At 37.1% G+C, this 18540-nt stretch overlaps 2 protein-coding genes across 2 annotated transcripts; both read right to left on the reverse strand.

Moving 5' to 3' along the window:
* Positions 1-2012: 2012 nt before the first annotated feature.
* On the reverse strand, positions 2013-4654 carry LOC107590173 (interleukin-20-like). The gene is made up of 5 exons (XM_016278797.1): positions 4496-4654; positions 3920-3982; positions 3630-3782; positions 3128-3202; positions 2013-2096 (listed from the first exon to the last, which is right to left on the reverse strand). Exons 1-5 carry the CDS (start codon positions 4652-4654, stop codon positions 2013-2015), a joined length of 534 nt encoding a protein of 177 aa, XP_016134283.1.
* Positions 4655-7417: 2763 nt separating this feature from the next.
* LOC107590186 (prolargin-like) lies at positions 7418-12247 on the reverse strand. The gene is made up of 3 exons (XM_016278810.1): positions 11966-12247; positions 8231-9213; positions 7418-8151 (listed from the first exon to the last, which is right to left on the reverse strand). Exons 2-3 carry the CDS (start codon positions 9207-9209, stop codon positions 7988-7990), a joined length of 1143 nt encoding a protein of 380 aa, XP_016134296.1. The 5' UTR covers positions 9210-9213; positions 11966-12247; the 3' UTR covers positions 7418-7987.
* Between the last annotated feature and the right edge of the window lie 6293 nt (positions 12248-18540).

Below are 18540 nucleotides of genomic sequence, written 5' to 3' on the forward strand. Positions count from 1 at the left end.
GCATAACGCCGCCCAAATGTTCACGCAAAGAAAGAAGGCGTAACTTTTATTCTCGCTGTAGTATTGTTGACGCTGCAGCCATGTCCTGAAGACGCTGTGTGCTTCGTTGTGAAAGCGAAACTACTTTGTTTGGTCTTCCAAAAGATGACAATATCTGCTTCGTCATGCCTAGAGCTGATCTGTGCTGGTCGCTGAGGGAATACATCAACTTTCAAAGTGGACAAAGCGGAGTCCAGCCCGCCTCAGCTCACTCTATCCCGGCCTCAGCGCACGCTAAGCCACGGCTTCCCCTCACGCTAGGCCGCTGGGTTTTTCGTTGCCACTGATGATTCAAACGCGAGTTTTGGGCAGTAGAGTAGCACTTGTTGTTTGTCATTTCTCCGATCACAAATGCAGACATGGTTTTATGTTTACGCGGCGCGATGCAATGCAACGCAACGCGTAAAAAGAGAGTATAAGTCATTACAATCAGTAATTATGACCCCACTGGATGCAACAAATGTCTCGTTTGTAATTGGTTTTAATGTTTATGTCTCGTCGCTCTGGCCGGACACGGCATCAACAGTATGTGAGGGGCGTAAGATTTCTGTCTCACGCTTGAGGTATTTTTTGTTAAATGTGAGCCAAAATCATCACAATTAAAAGAACCAAAGACTTAAACTACTTCAGTCTGTGTGCATTGAATTTATTTAATACACGAGTTTCACAATTTGAGTTGAATTACTGAAATAAATGAACTTTTCCACGACATTCTAATTTATTGAGATGCACCTGTATATGAATTCCACAAGGAAGTCTACAGCCCTTATTGGCACTTCCTGTTAGCTTGGAATTATCACGACAGATTAATTTAAATATTACATTTATTCAGCATTTATTTGTATTTAAGCTTTAGCACTTTTTTAAAGCAGAATTATTTTCCTTATGATTGATCGCTTCACAATTAGGTGGAATGTTTTATTAGTAAACAAGTAAACAACATAAGTAAATATAGAAATGCAATATTAAACTGGCTTTACTTTACTTTCATCATCTCATTTAGTAACATTTAGTAGTCTAAATATATATCCCACTAGCAAATCTCTGTTTTTGCAACGTTTTATACCACTACTGGCCACTAGATGTCAGTAAGGATGCTTGTTGAAAGTAAGTAAGGTGCTGCTGAATTAGGAATAGCATACTACTCTAATTTAGGCTCCAGCATTGCCATGAACCCACAGAGGTTAAGTGGTTTGGAAAATGGATGCATGGATGAATACTGTTCCTACTAGATTCTTCTGCTGTTTCGTAGTATAGTCAAGTGGTATTCCTAATTCAGTTGTAGAGCAACATTTAACAGAAGTGTTGTGTCATTCATTTTCTTTCTCTTTCTTACCACTGTTTTGCTGTTACTTTCTATTAATAATTAAGTCAGAATTTGACGTGGTATGACGCATTAGTGCCTCGATATCTTGAACGGTCTTGAACCTGTTACCTAAATTGAAAGTCAGTGCGGTTTATGTTTCTGTAGCCACCTAATAAAAAGGTCTGTCAGAAAACACAGAGTGATTACCTGCAGAAACAGTATGCGTCAGCTCTTAACATCAGGGCGTTTCCGTTAGCATAAACATGACAAACATATACGGTTACTTATGTTTACTGTTATGATGCAAAACTCTTCATATGAAGCATCAGTTCTTGAGTGATTTCCTATAATGGCTTTCAATTAATCTGAATCAATTTTGTGGTAAAAACAGGTAAGTCATAACAGCTTAAATATATCTTTATTTTATAAATTACATATTTGTATAAAGACAACAATACAATGGAAATCACAGATCACAAATGACCGCAAAGGTCTACTTTGCAGCATGACGTTTATACATCATGCAAATATGCTAAGAAATATAGTTCATTATAAATAAATTATTCAGTTTTTAGAGTCAAGCAGGAAAGATTCTTTATTCTTGAATCTGTGCAGCTGGCCCTGTTTTAGAACTGTAATAAATATCTGGCTTGGTCTTGGTGTATTATCAGTGGTGCTGGAAACTTTCTATCCATTCAAGTAGTGAATCCAGCTCTCCGATAGCCTTCACTGCTCCTGATGCTTGATCAAGCTGAAAGACAAAAAGACAATTATTTTTTCTATCATTTTCTGATTTGTTCTGAATGTGGGGGGAAAGTCTGTAGAATTTGGTGGAATGTGTTTAAAGTGTGTTAAAACAAGCTGAGAGCAGTGTTGGGTAAGTTACTCTAAAAAGTAATCAATTACTAGTTACTCATTACATCTTCAACAGTGTAATTAGATTACTGCACAAATTACGCTCTCCAAAAAGTATTTCATTACTTATTACTAATTACTTTCTAAATCCTATATCAACCTCGACATGTTAGTGATACAAGGATAGACATGAAATGGTTCTTTTAATTCTTTCAAGTAACTACATAAATAATTCTGGTCACACTTTAGATTAGCGTCAAATTCTCACTATTAACTAACTATTAACTATGACTTTTGCCTCAATATACTCCTACTTACTGCTTATTAATTCTTAGTAAGGTAGTTGTAAAGTTTAAGATTTGGGTAGGATTAAGGATTTAGAATAAGGTCTTGCAGAACAAGACATTCATATGGTTTTTTAAGTAATAATAAACAGCCAATATCTAGTAATATTCATGTTAATAACCAACTAGTCAATAGTGAGAATTGGACACTGAAGTGTTGCCAATATTCTTATTAACTCACCAAAGTATTTAAAGTGAGAAGGATACATAAAAAGCATGCATTTTTAGGTTAGACTTTACATTTTGAGGTTAAATCCACTATTGTATCGTGTATAAATGTTCTACAGTCTATACACTGTATTAAGTTCAATTACATAAGAAGTAACTGTAATTAAATTACAGAAAAAATAAGAGTAATCCCTTACTTTACTTTTTTAAGGGAAAGTAATTCAATTACAGTATCTAATTACACCCAACACTGGCTGAGAGTATAAGTATAGTCAGATTAAATAAAATATATAATAACCTAAAATAGAAGATACAAATTTCATGGATGATGGGTTAAGTTAAGTTAAAAGCTTTTTACAGCCTGTGTTGGCAGGCCTAGTTATTGTGTGTCCTGTCAGTGAATTACGACTCTTACCTTGTCATACGTGGTTTGAATGCCTGTGAGTTTTAGTTTGGCATCTTCCCCGCACTCACATTGTGCATTAGCATGCTTTAGGATAGACAGAAACAGTGACATGATTAGATTAGTCTGCTAAAAGCTTTCCAACTACATCTCTCTATCTTTATTCCTGTGCTTAGACCTGCCCCTAATCCTTCACAAATATTCTAACATACACATAGTTAAATTTCATTTACAGTTGCTTATTGATAATCAAGCTTGCACATTTATTCGCAGACAGGTATGTAGGTCAGGGTCAGTAAAATGGAAACAGTAAGAAAAGTCCCAAATATTGTAGCTTACAAATTTTTATGACTTAGCAGTGTTTTAGTCAAAGACCCTCTGCAGGGAATTCTGATGAAGGTCTTTGACCTTGATCTTTGTAAAAAGATTTGTGAGTTACAACAGTGTGTGGGACTTTTCCAATTTTTTCCCAGTCTTACAATGAAAGCATTCTTTAACTAGTAGTGTTACATACACACACTCGCAGGTCCTTGGTGATACTGAGGAAGGAGTTGGCCAGAACGCTGGTGGTTCTGCGATGTAGGGAATGACTGCTGGTGTAGTTGATAAAAACTTTATCCATGTAGAAGTGAAGGAGTTGCCTGAGGAAACAGCAGCTTTCTGTAGCCTAATAATGGGGAAGACACATAAATCACAGATTTTTTGATAGTCGTATGTAATATGTGGTACATTTTAATTGATCAGTTGATTCTACCAAGGTTTTGATGCTACAGGCCCTGCAAAAAAATTTAAAAAAAATGTTACCTGTAAACTGTGCATCATATCTTTTCTAAGTAATCTGATTCCCTTGCGATCATCTCCTGAAATCTGTCAAAACACAAGATATTATCAGATTGCATTACCGTTGCACTTCAAACCACAGACGCAATAAAATGAGGCCACCTCAAAAATGCTTCGTTTACATGTGAATTTTCTACTCGGTTTTTGCCAGAGATATGATTCATCAACTTGACAAAGAGCTGAAGACATTGGCAGGAGTTTCCATTGGGTTACTGAAGTATTCCTTTTTTTGTTTTGTTTTTTTGCTGTCATGCTTAAAAGTCATTGGCATGTTGAACCCAAAACCGAAACATGAAAAAGCATGTCTTGCCACATGCTGTTCTTTTGATTTAGTCATGCAGAGTTCTAGGAGAACTTAAAATAAATCAATAACCTGTTGGTTGACATGTCAAACCTATCAAGAAATCTCATTGACGTCGTTGTTATGGTGGGAAATGGACTTGGCGCATTTATACATGTTTAGCATGCATCAAACCACCAGCAGATATTTTAACAGAAGGAAATGCTAAAACTAATGCATGACACTATAAACGTGCTCACCATGCTTTGCCGGATGTGCTGGAAGTGGTGCCTGAGTTCCTGCGTGTGTATGTTCACTTCACAACTGCCCAAGTGAAGTCTCCGACCCTGGGCTGTGTCCCATAGACCACACAGCATGGTGCATACAAACATGCTATATATGATGAACAAGTCCTTCATTATGCTACTGACAGTTCAGCCTGAGATAAAAAGAAAAGACAGTCAAACATAAGCATATATGTGCTACATAAATGTAATAATGTATGTGTATGTGTAAAAATGCTATTACCTGGTGAGGTCCGAGGTCCAGGTGTTTTTTCCTCATAGAATGATGTGCACCTCTGCATGGTGATGGCAGGTGCTCTTATAGTGGGACAGGAGGGGAATTTCTACAGGTATTCCTTGATTCTCTTCTACCTCCCATTACAGTAAAAGGAAGTGCATGTCTTTGCAAGAATATTAATTCATCACTATGAGAATTGGCGTGAAGGGATGAAGGACTTCCGTTCAAATAATTAGTGACGTACATAATCTTACTATACCTGTAGTGGCATGTTATACTGTGCAATTATATATATTATAAACTACCATTTAAAATTTGGGGGTAAGATTATTTAAAATTTTTGAAAGATGTTTCTTATGCTTCCAAGACTGCATTTATTCGATCAAAAAGACAGTAATATTGTGAAGTATTTCTGTCTTCAGTGTCACATGATCTGTCAGAAGCATCCTTTCTGAATAAACATTAATTTCTTTCAAAATAAATTTTACTGACCCTACTTTTGATATTATTTTGTCAGGAATTAATAACTATTGGTAATTTTGTATTTACATTTTATTATAAATAATAAATAATTAAAATTATAAATAATAAATGATAACTTTTCTAAATAATAATGAGGAAGAAAGACTGCTCACTGCTTTTACTCATCATTTCATCATTTGGTTATTCTTTATTTAGCAGCCTTCATTTAAAAGGCACATTACTGTATACACTTACCACAGGGATATTCCCACAGGGGCCTTCTTGGGGATAAGGGACTTGGTCAAGTGATAAGTGTTCGTCATATCACTTCTGAAATTTCAACCTAGGACATTTAGTACTAGCTTTAGCTTTACCGGCATCTCTGCATCATTGCATGTGTTTAAATCATTGCATCTGATAAAGACTAAAAAAAAAGTCGGAGTTTCCTTTTCAATCAAGTGTCTGTTTTTTTTTTTTTTTTAGCTCACACGAACAGTTGCATAAATAACATTTCCTTTAGTGACCAAAAATCATTTTCATATTTGACGTTTAGTTTATTTATATTAATTTTTTTCTAAACGGGACAACTTATTTCTTTCCTACATTATTGTGTTATGTGACAAGTTTGTTTGCTGATTATTTCATAATCAATGAAATGATGAGCATTGCTTGCTTTTAAAAGTACATGGTCAAGTAGGAAGCTATTTCTGCTACTGTTGGGCTCCATTGATAGGAAATAAGTTCAGACCTTTCTTGCTCTGTTTCCTGATGCTGCAGGCAGTTTGTTTTCTTTTTGTCCTTCCTAACGATGGTTGCTCTGAATGCTTACCAATCAAACCAGTAATGCAACAGTACGGGTAGCTGTGTGTGGAAAGACTTCTTTGCCCAGCAAGGAAACAAATTACATGAAATACTTGTTTGAATAATAGTTTAAAATGTTAAAGATGTTGAAACACTAAATTCATTTGCAGTCAGTGAGCAGGAAGAGAATACACTAATAAAACACTAATAATTTCTCATTAATAGATATTACCGGATAAAAAGTTCCTGGTTGTACTGTTATGATAAATGATTTAAGTTGTTCACTTTGTGATACCTATTCTGAAAGTTTCATGTTTTCTATTTACAATTTTCATAATTTATCTACATTTTTTGTTTGTTTTGTTTTACAATTCTTTTGTGTATATATTGGTTATTTTGTTTATAGCATAAATCATTTAGCAAAGTGACGTGTGGACAAGTATGGTGTCCCATACTCGGAATTTGTAACCCATCCAAGTAAACACACACAGCAGTGAACACACACACACACACACACACACACATAGGTTTACATTTGTGAAAAGTGGGGACATCCCATAGGCGTAATGGTTTTTATACTGTACAGACCATATATTCTATTGCCCTTTACCAACCCTACCCCTAAACCTACCTCTTACAGGAGACTTTGTGCTATTTCAGATTTTCAATACACTCCATTCTGTGTGATTTACAAGTGTTTTGAAAAGTGGGGACATGGGGTAATGTCCTGAAAAGTCCCCTTCTCCTTGTAATACCTATGTCATACCTTTGTCATTATACAAATGTATGTCCTCATTTGTCTCACACACACACACTCACACACACACACACACACACTCACACACACTCACACACTCACACACACGGAGCAGTGGGCAGCCAATGCTGCGGCACCCGGGGAGCAGGTGGGGATTTGGTGCCTTGCTCAGGGGTCTCACTTCAGTCGTGGTATTGAGGGTGAAGAGAGAGCTGGTTATTCACTCCCCCCACCTACAATCCCTGCCAGACCTGAGACTCTAACCCACGACCTTCGGGTTACAAGTCCAACTCTCTAACCATTAGGCCACGACTGCCTCCAACTCAATTTATATTGGAGAACTCAATATAATTTCCGTTACTCAATGTAATGTACAATGTTCCCACAAGGTGTCACTATAAACATAAAAGAAAAATGTGCCTGGTAAATTTGGCTTTGGAGAAGTATAAGAAAAAAAGAGGTTATTTTATAAACAGTTCACTGAAAGATTCTCTTAAAATGATTTTGCTATGGCATCTTTGCAAAAACCCACTTTTGGAACCTTTGTTTTTAAGACACTAAATCTGCTTGTTGTCTAGTTTTATTGTTGTATTCTGTGTGAAGTGTGCAATATAGCAGGCAAATTCTACATTTTCTACGAGTGACTTTTTTGGAACATTTTATTTTATACATATTTATTTATATAGAATACTGACACAAGATAAAGACAGGACTACACACAGTACCTTAAAAACACAGGCACATTAAGGACATGCTCAACTACACAGTAGTTACGTTATTCCCCCATTTATCATTTTGTTTCATTGTATTTTAGTCTACCCCATATAGACCAATATATTCCTCAATTGTAACTATGCTTGTTGTCTGTCACACAATACGTCCATTAATGTACCTTTATTTTTAGGGTTTAATTAATTCCACTGAGCCATAGCTGCTGCTTCTGTTTTGTATAATCATATAGAAACGTTTAATGCAGAATACTCATGCTCAGTTGTATTCAAGGCAAGAAATTCAATAAATATGATGCACTGAAGGATTTTAGGTTACACAATGAAACATTCCTGAACATAAAGGGAAAAAAATGCATTGTTTAAAAACGCATTCTTTACTTGCATCTGTGGTACTGTTTGATTCAATCAGTACTGTCAAGTAGACAGGAAGGCCTAGTTGTGCACAGGCATTTATGAATCTGTTCATCACTCAAACCATCTTACATTACTATAGCATAAAGGTGTCTGAAGCACATGATGACATCTGAGGGGATGGGAGGACTCAAGTGATTGCCATCCAGACGCAGGTATCTCAGTTTCGGTGCTCCGTTCTCATCAGGCATGTTGAAAGAGTTAGAAGGACAGATCTCAGTGCCGTTCAAACCTGCAAAGATAAGCAAATGTGTTATTTTGGAGAAAATGTTCTGTGGCACAGTAACAAACTGAAATGTACATATACATACTCTCAATGTTATTGTGGTTGAGGTGAAGTTGCTCCAGCTCAGAGTTGAACAGGGGAATAGTGCTCAGCTTGTTATGGGACAAATGCAAATCCAACATCGAGCTCACATTGAATACCAACTTTGGAAGACCTTTGTCGCTAAGCTGGTTGTAGTTAAGTCTCACAAAGGCCAGGTGTGCGAAATCCTTAAAGTAATCCTGTGGAATCTCCTCAATGTTATTTCTGTCCAAGAACAGTTGGAAGAGGCTCTTCGGTATATTCGCAGGCATCTTCCTGAGGATGTTGTGGGCCAGGTTGAGCTGAATCAAGTTCTTCAGATCTTTGAAGATGTTCTTGCCCAAGCTGCTGTCGCTGATCCTGTTGTGATGCAGATCCAGAAGTGCAAGATGTTCCATCTTGCTGAATGCTCCTGGAGGGATCTTTGATATTTGGTTGCGGCTGAGTCTAAGCTGCTCCAGACCGGCCGGCAAGTCATCAGGCACATCCTTTAGCTCGTTCCTCTGCATATAAAGGTAAAGGAGGTTTGGAAGCTTCTCAAACACTTGTTTCTCCACCGAACGAATGCGGTTATTTCCGAGATTTATCCACTTAAGCTCAGTGCAGTTTTTGAAGGGGTCTGCGGTTACTTGGTCAATGTAGTTGTTCTGTAGGTACAGGTAGTGTGTGCGGAAAGGGATGACAGGGACCTTCCGGAGGTTGCGGTTTTCACAGTACAAGGCATTTGGGTAAGATGGTGGGCAGAAACACTCTCTGGGGCAGTCTGGGAATTCAGAGGGGGGGCCTAGGATCGGAGGGGGAAAGTCTGTGGGTTCCTGGGGTTCGGGCTCAGATTTTGGGGCAGGAGGGGATGGTTTCTTGGGAGCAGGAGGTTTCCTGGTGGTAGATGGACGGACGGGCTTTGGTCTTGGTCTTCGCTGGCCACAGACATCCGTGATCAGAAGAAGGCCAAGAAGAGAGCAGTATGCAAGCCCAGCTTTCATGGTCCTGAACAGAGAAGCAGCAAGAAAACATTGTCATTTTGCTTTATCCTGTGCTGAACAGTTCTTTCACAATTACACAGTTTTTAAAAAATAATTAAAACATTGAAACAAATAGTTTTAGGCTTTGGTTTAGGCTTTGAGTTTGATTTTGGAAGATGGTAAATAAGAAGTCAATTTGATTGTTGATTTTGGTCTCTTGGAAAATCAAGAGCCCTTTTTTTAAAACATCGTTGAGATCTCTTTTGAAGTTCTGCAGGAGACGTGTCATGTTTCTGTGATTCTGTTTATTTTTGCATGACAGAGCTACAGACTTTTAACTTGCTGTCAACCTTGTCAAAGCATGCAGTCGTGTATTCTTCCAGTTTGGCAGGATTATTATGACTTCTACAGACGCTGGAAAAAAAGCAGCTCTAGATTTACAGGTTTCTCTGCACAGGCCTCTGATAAAGACTCTTTTGTGCAATGTAAGACCTAGGAAAGAGTGAGTCCTAATGAGGGAAACAGGCTAAACACCCAGGGGAGCTTAGAGGAAACCAATGGCTGGAACAGTTGCAGCGTTACTATGCTATCTGTGCCTCTGTGTGTCAGTACCACAGTTTAATTGCTGATTGCTGGAACAACAAATACATTACATAATTACTCAGAGGATTAATACTTATAAATCTAGATAAAACAGAGTAGCCATCCCACTTAGCCAGAAATGTTTTTAGGATATTTGTCATTAGTTTATAATTAAGTTAGTTTGCAGGCTGTAAAAAGTATAAAGATGAGCCATGTTGCCAATATGAACTCTTTTTTTATTAATATTTATTCACATAACTCAAAAACTTGTTGTGTTAGTAATGCCTCTCATCAGGCCAAACAGTCTCATTAAGGATTCTTTATCTGCTTCTTAACTCCTATATGATAACAATGACTGCTACCAAAGTTTCAGGAATTCGATATCAGTCTTGCTGGACTTTTTACTTTAATCCAATCCCATTAAAAATAAAGCAAGGGCTTTTATACATTACAATTGTATGCCATATCTCTTTTGGGTTTATGTCTGAACTTTGAGTAGAAAAAACATTTTAATTTAGCTTTTTTTTTTTTTTTTTTTGACTTTTCTACTTTGGAGTCACATGTCTTTTGGATCATTGTCTTGATTACCTAACTGTGCTTCAGCATCCATTTTTAGAGAAGTGCCCAGATGTTCTCTTTAGGAATGGTCAGGAATTTCCTTTGATCACTCTTTTATACTGCACTTGTGAAAAACTTTGTGCTAGAAACTTGATGGTAAAAATAAGTGAAATGATATTAAGCAGGGATGATTTATTTGGGTTAATAAACCTAGTGGGTTATGTCTACAGATGTAAACACTGTGAGGCTTGTTTACACAGGGTTACGATTGTCTAATATTAGATTTGATTTGATTAGATGGGTCAGACCCTAAAAACATCCCTGTTCAACTTCATTGTTTAGCCTAGATAAATAATTTCACTGGAGAAATTAGATATTTTATGCAGCCAATGCAGAGACTCACACCCAGGCACAAAACAAGGAGCAGTGCATCGGGGCTGATGCATGATCACAATCAGATGTTTGGCTGAAAGTGCCTGGCTGGGTGTCAGCTGCATGGTCATGGAGAGCAGGCAGCAGCGCTCAGGCCTTGAGAGAACGGAAACCTGGGAAAGTGTTGATTTGTTTAGTTCTATTCTACATGCCTGCTTTAGGTGGGGTGCAAAATGAGAATGTGATCCTATCTGGGCTTTGAGGAAAGCTGATTTATTCAGAAATGCTGATTGACAAAGCTAAATTATGTTTGTGACCATATAAGGAGATTTAGGTCATTACTGGGCATAAGACAAATGCATAATAACAAAAACATGTTATGAGTCAGCGCTGGCAAGACTCAAAATAGGAGGGAACTGTTGAGTTTTAGATTTAGTCGAAAGATGTTGAAAAAGACAAAAGAGGTCTCTGGGATATATTAATTCTGAACCAAGAGAATAATGGTTTTGCATAGAAATGGATCAGACCAGAAACATTACAGGTCTGCTAGCAAGGAAGTTGATATGATTAATGAAAACGTAGCAGAAAATCAATGAAAAAGCTTCTCCTGACATATCAGGTGCAAGTTTGGTTATTGTAACAGACGCCTAATAGAATCCCTATAGCCAGACTCTGCTATAAACTGTTGGGTATTTTCATCATTTTGTTTTCAGCTGGTTTCTCATTTCTTAAAATGTACACACTTTGATAGTTTAGACAGGACGATAGACCTGGACATGTCAGAAGACAGATGAACAATGCATAATTTGTGATTGTTTTGTTAAATTACATTTGTTTTTATTATCTTTTTGGCTTTTATTATTATATTTATTTATTTTACGTGTATATGTTTATATTTTATATTATTGTTTACAGATTGTTTTATTTGAAACAATTTTTAATAATTAGTTGTTTAATTATTTAGTTTTTCTACCTGTTTTAGCACTGCAATCCGAGGTGTTAATGCGAAAAAAAATGAGCCCTAAGAAGTAGGTGCAAGAGTACCGGAAAGTACTGAGTGAACAGCCAAAGTAATTATGCCATTTTTTTTATAAGCTTTAACTAAATTTTTATAAGTGACACTTGGCTAGAGAAAGCAGACTTTAGGACTAAAGAAATGGCTAAATTCATGTGCCATTTCTTGCCAGCATCCACAGATTTACTGATTATTATCTATGTATTTATGTTGCTTGTCTCCTTTGTTGAAGAAACAAAGGGTTTCTTACCTGTTGCTGGTTCCTGCCCTCGTTTGATGAATCCTCTTGCTGTCACTTCACTCTCACAGAGTTCTGCTCTCCCACCTTGCTTTCTCCTCCTCTCTCTCACTCTGTTTCTTTCCCCTTCTTTCCTCCGTACTTCCCCTGTTCTCCTCTGCTAAGCAGGCTGCCTATTGGGTCGTTCCCTCTTATCCTTCTGAAGGTCAACAATTCTGTCTCACTGCCCCGCCTTCAGGGAAAGTGCCTCAAATTAAATCGAAACGTCCATCCCTTAACACCGGGATCTGTTCTCCCCAGCTGTACACACTGATGTATGTAAATGGGTGTGTATCGAGGACTACAGGGCCGGTGGGACAGGGTGGAGATCAGTGTAGAAAGCGTGGGGTCAGAATTCTTTCCAACACCATCCTCTGCCCGATCACGTGGATCCTTGGGATACTTAATCAAAATCATGTGCTTTTTATTTAGTTAAGAACCACAGAGTACTGGACGGCTTCCTATTTTTTTGCTTTTTGCATACTTGGGTGGTGTATGCCTGAGTTTCTCTGTAGTTAAAAAAAAATCTTATCACATGATTTCCCTTATTTGGGATTGTTTGACTGTGATTCTCAGTGTTCTAGGTTTTAGGTAACCTCTCTCACAGTTACTTTTTTCTTTTTCTTGTGCTTTTGGGCCTTGTGCAGAGAGCTGCAGCTGCAGAGCAATGGTGACGAGATGTGAAAAATATGGTTTTTATTCCCATTGAAACCTATTTATCTCCCTCGCTCACAATTGCACATTCACGCTGTGAGGTCAGACTCATGCTTATATTTTAAACCCAAAAGGACTTTGGGACATCTGGAGGAGCAACATCTGTGATATATATTGTTTTAGAATTGTAAGTCTTAAGAGCTGCAGCACTCTGTCAGTTGCAGGTTTTAAAATGACTGTTTAGTGTTGTCTTCCTCTGAGATCGCTGGCAATGTCCCAGATTTGCACATCTGTGCTAAATGAGAATCATACATTCGTGGGCTGTAATTGTGGTCAGCTTCATTCAGGGATTGACTGGAGCTCTTAAACAGCCCAGAGACCTATACCGGCCCATTTTAACCCACCACAAATATCCCCCCTATATAGCTATCACACGCACATAATAATAAGTTATAATCGATATAATTATAAAAAGTTAACACAACATACGATTATGAGAAATAATTTGTCAAAGTTATGAAAAACTTTGCAGCTTCGTGATACAAAGAAACGTGAGAAATGAAATGACAATTATGGTAAAATGTCACAGTTGTGAGATATAAAGTCATTATAATAAGACATTAAGTCGCAATTATGATGAAAGATCACAATGTGAAATATAGAGTTGCGATGGTAAGAAAAAGTCAGTTGTGAGGTATAAAGTCACATTAAAAGATAGTTATGAAGTTATGATGACAAAAAAGCACAGTTGTGATATAAAGGCCCATTATAAGATAAAGTAAAAAATATGACAAGAAAAAAACTTGATTGTAAGGTATAAAAGTCAAAGATGATAAGTCACAATTACAATAAAAATCACACTTAAATATAAAATTGCAGTTATGAGGAAAAGGTTGATTGTGAACTCACATTTTGATGAAAACAATTCACACAAATAAGTCACACTTGAGATAATTTCCCCATGGTATATTGATATATGTTAAGTAGTGTGTGTGTGTGTGTGTTTTTTATTTAATATTTTAAAGGCAGCGTTTTTAAATGACATAATTTATCAAAGAAAAAAAAAGCTATTTAATGTCATGTGATTGTTAAGAAACAGGACAATCCTACAGAAATCATAATGTTCCAGTTCCATGTTCTCTAAATTAACAAACTGGGGCGCTTTGGGTTACATTTATTTTTGTTGAAGTACTGTGGTGTGTGAAGAAGTGTCTCTGGTGCTGGTCCAGTTCTGTTTTTAGGATGATCACTTTCGTATGCTGTGAGATCTTAGGGATGTTAGGGAGCTGCCCCTTTCATTTCAGTATTAAAACTTGTTCACATTGACATTATGAATAATGCTTAGATTGATCTCACTATTCAGGCACAGGCTGGTCTCTATCAAACATCATTACATCAGCGTTACAATGGGTAGTATTTGCATGTCGTAATGGCTCTTACTGAGTACTTACATGAGTCATTGGGATATTTACTCTGATACCTTGTGAGATAATTTAGGTCAGATTTTGTGTATGGCACAGCAATATACTGTATCTCTGCCAAGACTATATTATTAAGCCAGTATCATTGTCATCTGGGGCAAACCCAAAGTTTGTTGTTAATTAAAAAGTAAAAGGCTGGAAAGGGTGCAACTGGAGTACCCTTTTGGCAAGGAAATGTCTTTCCTTCCTCATACAACTTAAATTTATTTGCATATCAAGCTTAATTGCATGCTTGAAGATTTATTGCCAATAGCGTAATGGTTTGGCACAAGTGAAAACAACCAATGTTAGTCATACATATGGTGTTGAACTTAACCGTGTGTATCTGAAGCAAATTCACTCATATTGTTCTTCTAATTTTGCTAAGGTGAGAAGGATTTCATTTGGCATGTGCTTAACAGATGATTGTGTGTGTCTGATGTGTACAGTCTTTCCACCTGGGTTGATTTTATTGTGTGTGCTTACACACATTCACAGACAGGCTCAAATGATTGACAGATGTGCAGGCTCAGATGCACAGTATGTGTGAACAATGCGATCAGTGGGGTGCAGACTTTGTTTTCTGTATTGACAAAAATTGCATATATTTTTTATTTAATTGTATTACATCATGCTTAACAAACCAATCATTACACCTTGTAATTTTGCCACCCAGAGCTAAATTTTGGATCAGAAGCAGATGCTTAGCGATGTGTCACAAACAGCTTCACCACCCAGCTTTTCCCTCTGGTTTTGAATTAATGAAGTGCCACTCGTAATGCAGTTGTGGCCACCACAAGCATTTTGATGATGTCTGTGGTGGAGGTCTGATTGATGTAATCAGACTAAGATTCATTGGGTTTCTTTGCTTACCAATCTCTTTCTCCACCTGGAGGGCCTGACACCAATAACCACCCCAATTTGCCAAACCCCCTAGGGTAGAGTATGTGAACTCAGCTAAATATCAGAGCGGTCTCCTACTGTAAGTAATTGCACCTGAAGAGTTAATCAGAGTTTTTCTGGGAAGTCGGCCAAGTAAATAAAGCTAGAGCTCATTACCTGATCCATTAATAGCAGAATGTGTGAAAACGCAGCAGGGTCAGCGCATGTATGCCAATTTATAGATAAATTATATAATTAGTATTGTTGCCGACTGGCATAACTATGCCCTGCCATTTTAAGGCAAAAAGTCTGGCACTTTTATAATGATAATAATAATATTTATTTTCTCTGCATCTCTGTTCAGTGACTATTTCTGTGGTTACATAATTTCTCCACTGGGTGGCGAAAAAACACTATTTATGAGTGAATCACTGAATCATTCACTCAACCCATTTGTTTAAACACGCTGATTCATTCATGAATGAAACATGATTGAGTCACTGAATCAGTCCCTCAGCTGTTTCATTCGAAAACACTTTCATTTAAGAACATCACCATGCTCTGAAACATGCAGCGTTTCAGTCTTCTGTGGCTTTGTTTGAAACTATTTTCATTGGCAGAGCAAAAACCGACTAAATAGTGTGGCTAAAATGTAAGTTGCTCTATATTTACTTGCACAAAATATAAAAACTACATCGCACTTGCAAATTGTGCTGCTGGTCTGAATAGTATGTCAGTCAGTCAGACAAAATTAATGTTTAGATAGAGAACAAAGACAAAACAAAACTAAACAGTTTTACACTGTGAAATGGATAACCGGAGACAACATCTCTTGAAGAATGGTGTTTTGCTTTGTTATCTGCCTGTTTGGTCCTGTGACTTATTTCTTTTTTTATAATGCTACTGCATTGCCTATGGCCTTGTCACAACTAAACACATCCAAACATTTTGAATAGCTTTATTTGAAACACGTGTTTGATTGTTTCTTGTGTTAATTGAATATTTACTTTGGACTGATTTTGTTGATGTACCTTTTTCCGTGATATTCTTTGGTCCTGATGAACTTGATGGATGAATTGGCTTAATGCTTGATGTTGAAGTTTCTTTTAATGCATTGTGATTGATTTATACATTTGAACAGCATCATTTAGTATGTGGATTTATAGTTATTTGGATAACTAAAGAAAGCATGTTTTTAATGGGCCTGAATGCCCTCATAGGCAGTTCTAACAACCACTGTTACAATATGCTCCAGCTGGACCCTTATTTCTGAGGTCTGTTGTGGGACCACCTCTTCTTTCATAGGTAATATGAAACTGTCTTTTGGCTTACTAATGTCTTTACCACAACACAGCTCTATATTATTTCATTTAGCATGATTCTGTCTAGCTATGTTTAGGATGGTGTATATATATATATATATATATATATATATTTTTTTTTTTTTTTAACCTATGAATGATAGCTTTGACTTTTAAGTGAACAAACATCATGTAATTATAGTCCTCCTGGTTCAGTCATCTTGTGTTTCTTTAAGGTTCAAGAAGTGAACCCACATTTTTCAAGTTCTTTGTGCTGTCATGGCTCTGCTAATGGGGAATGTGAAGTCCACACCAGGCTGATCTGTGACTGCTGTTCTGCACTAGAAAAACAAATCTTAGTGGAGATCCCAGAGTGAGTTAAGGCATCTTGAACACATGGTCCATTAACTCACAATCTTTTAGATGTGGAGGAGTCATTCTTTGGATCTATAGATCAAATATTAAGTTTTGGGGGAACATTTATTTTCTCTACATCTCTGTTCAGTGACTATTTCTGTGGTTACATAATTTCTCCACTGGGTGGTGACTATTCTACTCACATTCCTGGGGGGTCATAAAACCAGTGATATCATGATTAGTTGTCATGGTGACCAAGGGGGCCTGGTGTTCTGCAGAAATCCTGGCATCCAGTTTATGGAGTGAGGGGACTGTGACGATTTGTTAATCTAATGAATAATTGATTTGTTAAATCAAATAAAAATGAGTGTGTCAGATTGGTCGAGACGCTACAGCATCTTGAACACATGGTCCATTAACTCACAATCTTTTAGATGTGGAGGAGTCATTCTTTGGATCTATAGATCAAATATTAGGTTTTGGGGGAGCATTTTTTGATCCAGCACAAGTAGGACTTGAGAGTTTATTTTGAGCATGATTTGTGTTACTTATGTTTAATTCCACTGAACTGGTGAGAATGAGCTCTTGTGCTGAAGATGTTGTGATTGATTTCACTCTCTTCTATGTCTACTGGGTCGTAAGTACTTTGTCTGTCCTCACTGAAAGCAAAAGTGCTACCTTGAATGCAAAACATAAAAGTGTGTTTGTTTGCACACTCTTGCACTCGCAAAAGCACTTAACTTATATTACTGCTATGCTTCTCCAGACAGCATCCTTTTTGTGGTTATCCATGCGGAATTTTAGTGATTTGTCATATTTCAGTATCTTGTGGTCAGGATTTTGGTCCAATGAATTTTCTAGTACCGACAAAATAGTGCTGATTGTCACTGTTAGAACAGAAACTAGGGTTATTGATTAACATGGAAGAGATTTATTCCTTGTTGCCCTGTGTTTGGTTAGGACACTGTGTTAACCAGAGTTCCTGAGGCGGCCAAATATGATACTGTTATCCAGATCCATTGTACTGAATGAGAAACATTGTACAAGAAACAAAAGAAACCGAGGCATGTCATTCTCTATCATGACAACATTTCTTTTAGAGGACATTTTTTGTTTTGGCTCAACTAATTTTGGTCATGGATACTCACTGAGGGACCTGTGATTGTTCTTTGTCACACAATGGAATGTTTCTGTCCAAAGATCTGAAGATTAAAGCGTATGCTCTTTGATTAATTCACAAAGAGGACGTAATCATTTTTGTAGTGTTTTCAGCCTTAGCTTCTTGACAGCACTGTGTAGCGTCTGCGTAGAATCATGCATGAGCGTTGGATGTTTATGGCTTAAGAGACCCCTTTTAGCCTTTTGACATTTGCATATAAATTACAGTTCTGGTCAGAGATGTTACGTTTGTATAGGGGTTTTAAATTGCCAGATGGTTCTTCACCGTCAAGAAGATTCAAACCAGCCCCCACTATCATCTACCCCAATCTGATTTCAAACACATTCCCAAAGAGCTGTAAATGGCCAAACTAACACACACACACACAAACTAACACACACACACACATAAAGACATTTCTTTATTTTAGACTATAATTAATCAGTTATAATTGTATCTGGTATATGCATGTGTTGTGTGTACGTTCCCCTATTAGATTAGCTGAGTTACCACTCATTATTTGTATTAGTTAAAGCCATAAAACACTGATATTCAGGTGTATGTATGTATCTTTGGTTTAATCTATTCCAAATGGTTGTTTCTTGGTATCAATGTTACCTGTTTTTCATTCCTCGGACAATGACGTACAGTATGTGATTGTGAAACGCATCATATGATTTGTACGATATTTTGGGTTAAAACTACAGAAATTCCAGACCTGCCATAAAACATGTG

This window comes from Sinocyclocheilus grahami, unplaced genomic scaffold (assembly GCF_001515645.1).
Source record: "Sinocyclocheilus grahami isolate Dianchi unplaced genomic scaffold, SAMN03320097.WGS_v1.1 scaffold125.1, whole genome shotgun sequence".
NCBI classification, from domain to species: domain Eukaryota; kingdom Metazoa; phylum Chordata; class Actinopteri; order Cypriniformes; family Cyprinidae; genus Sinocyclocheilus; species Sinocyclocheilus grahami.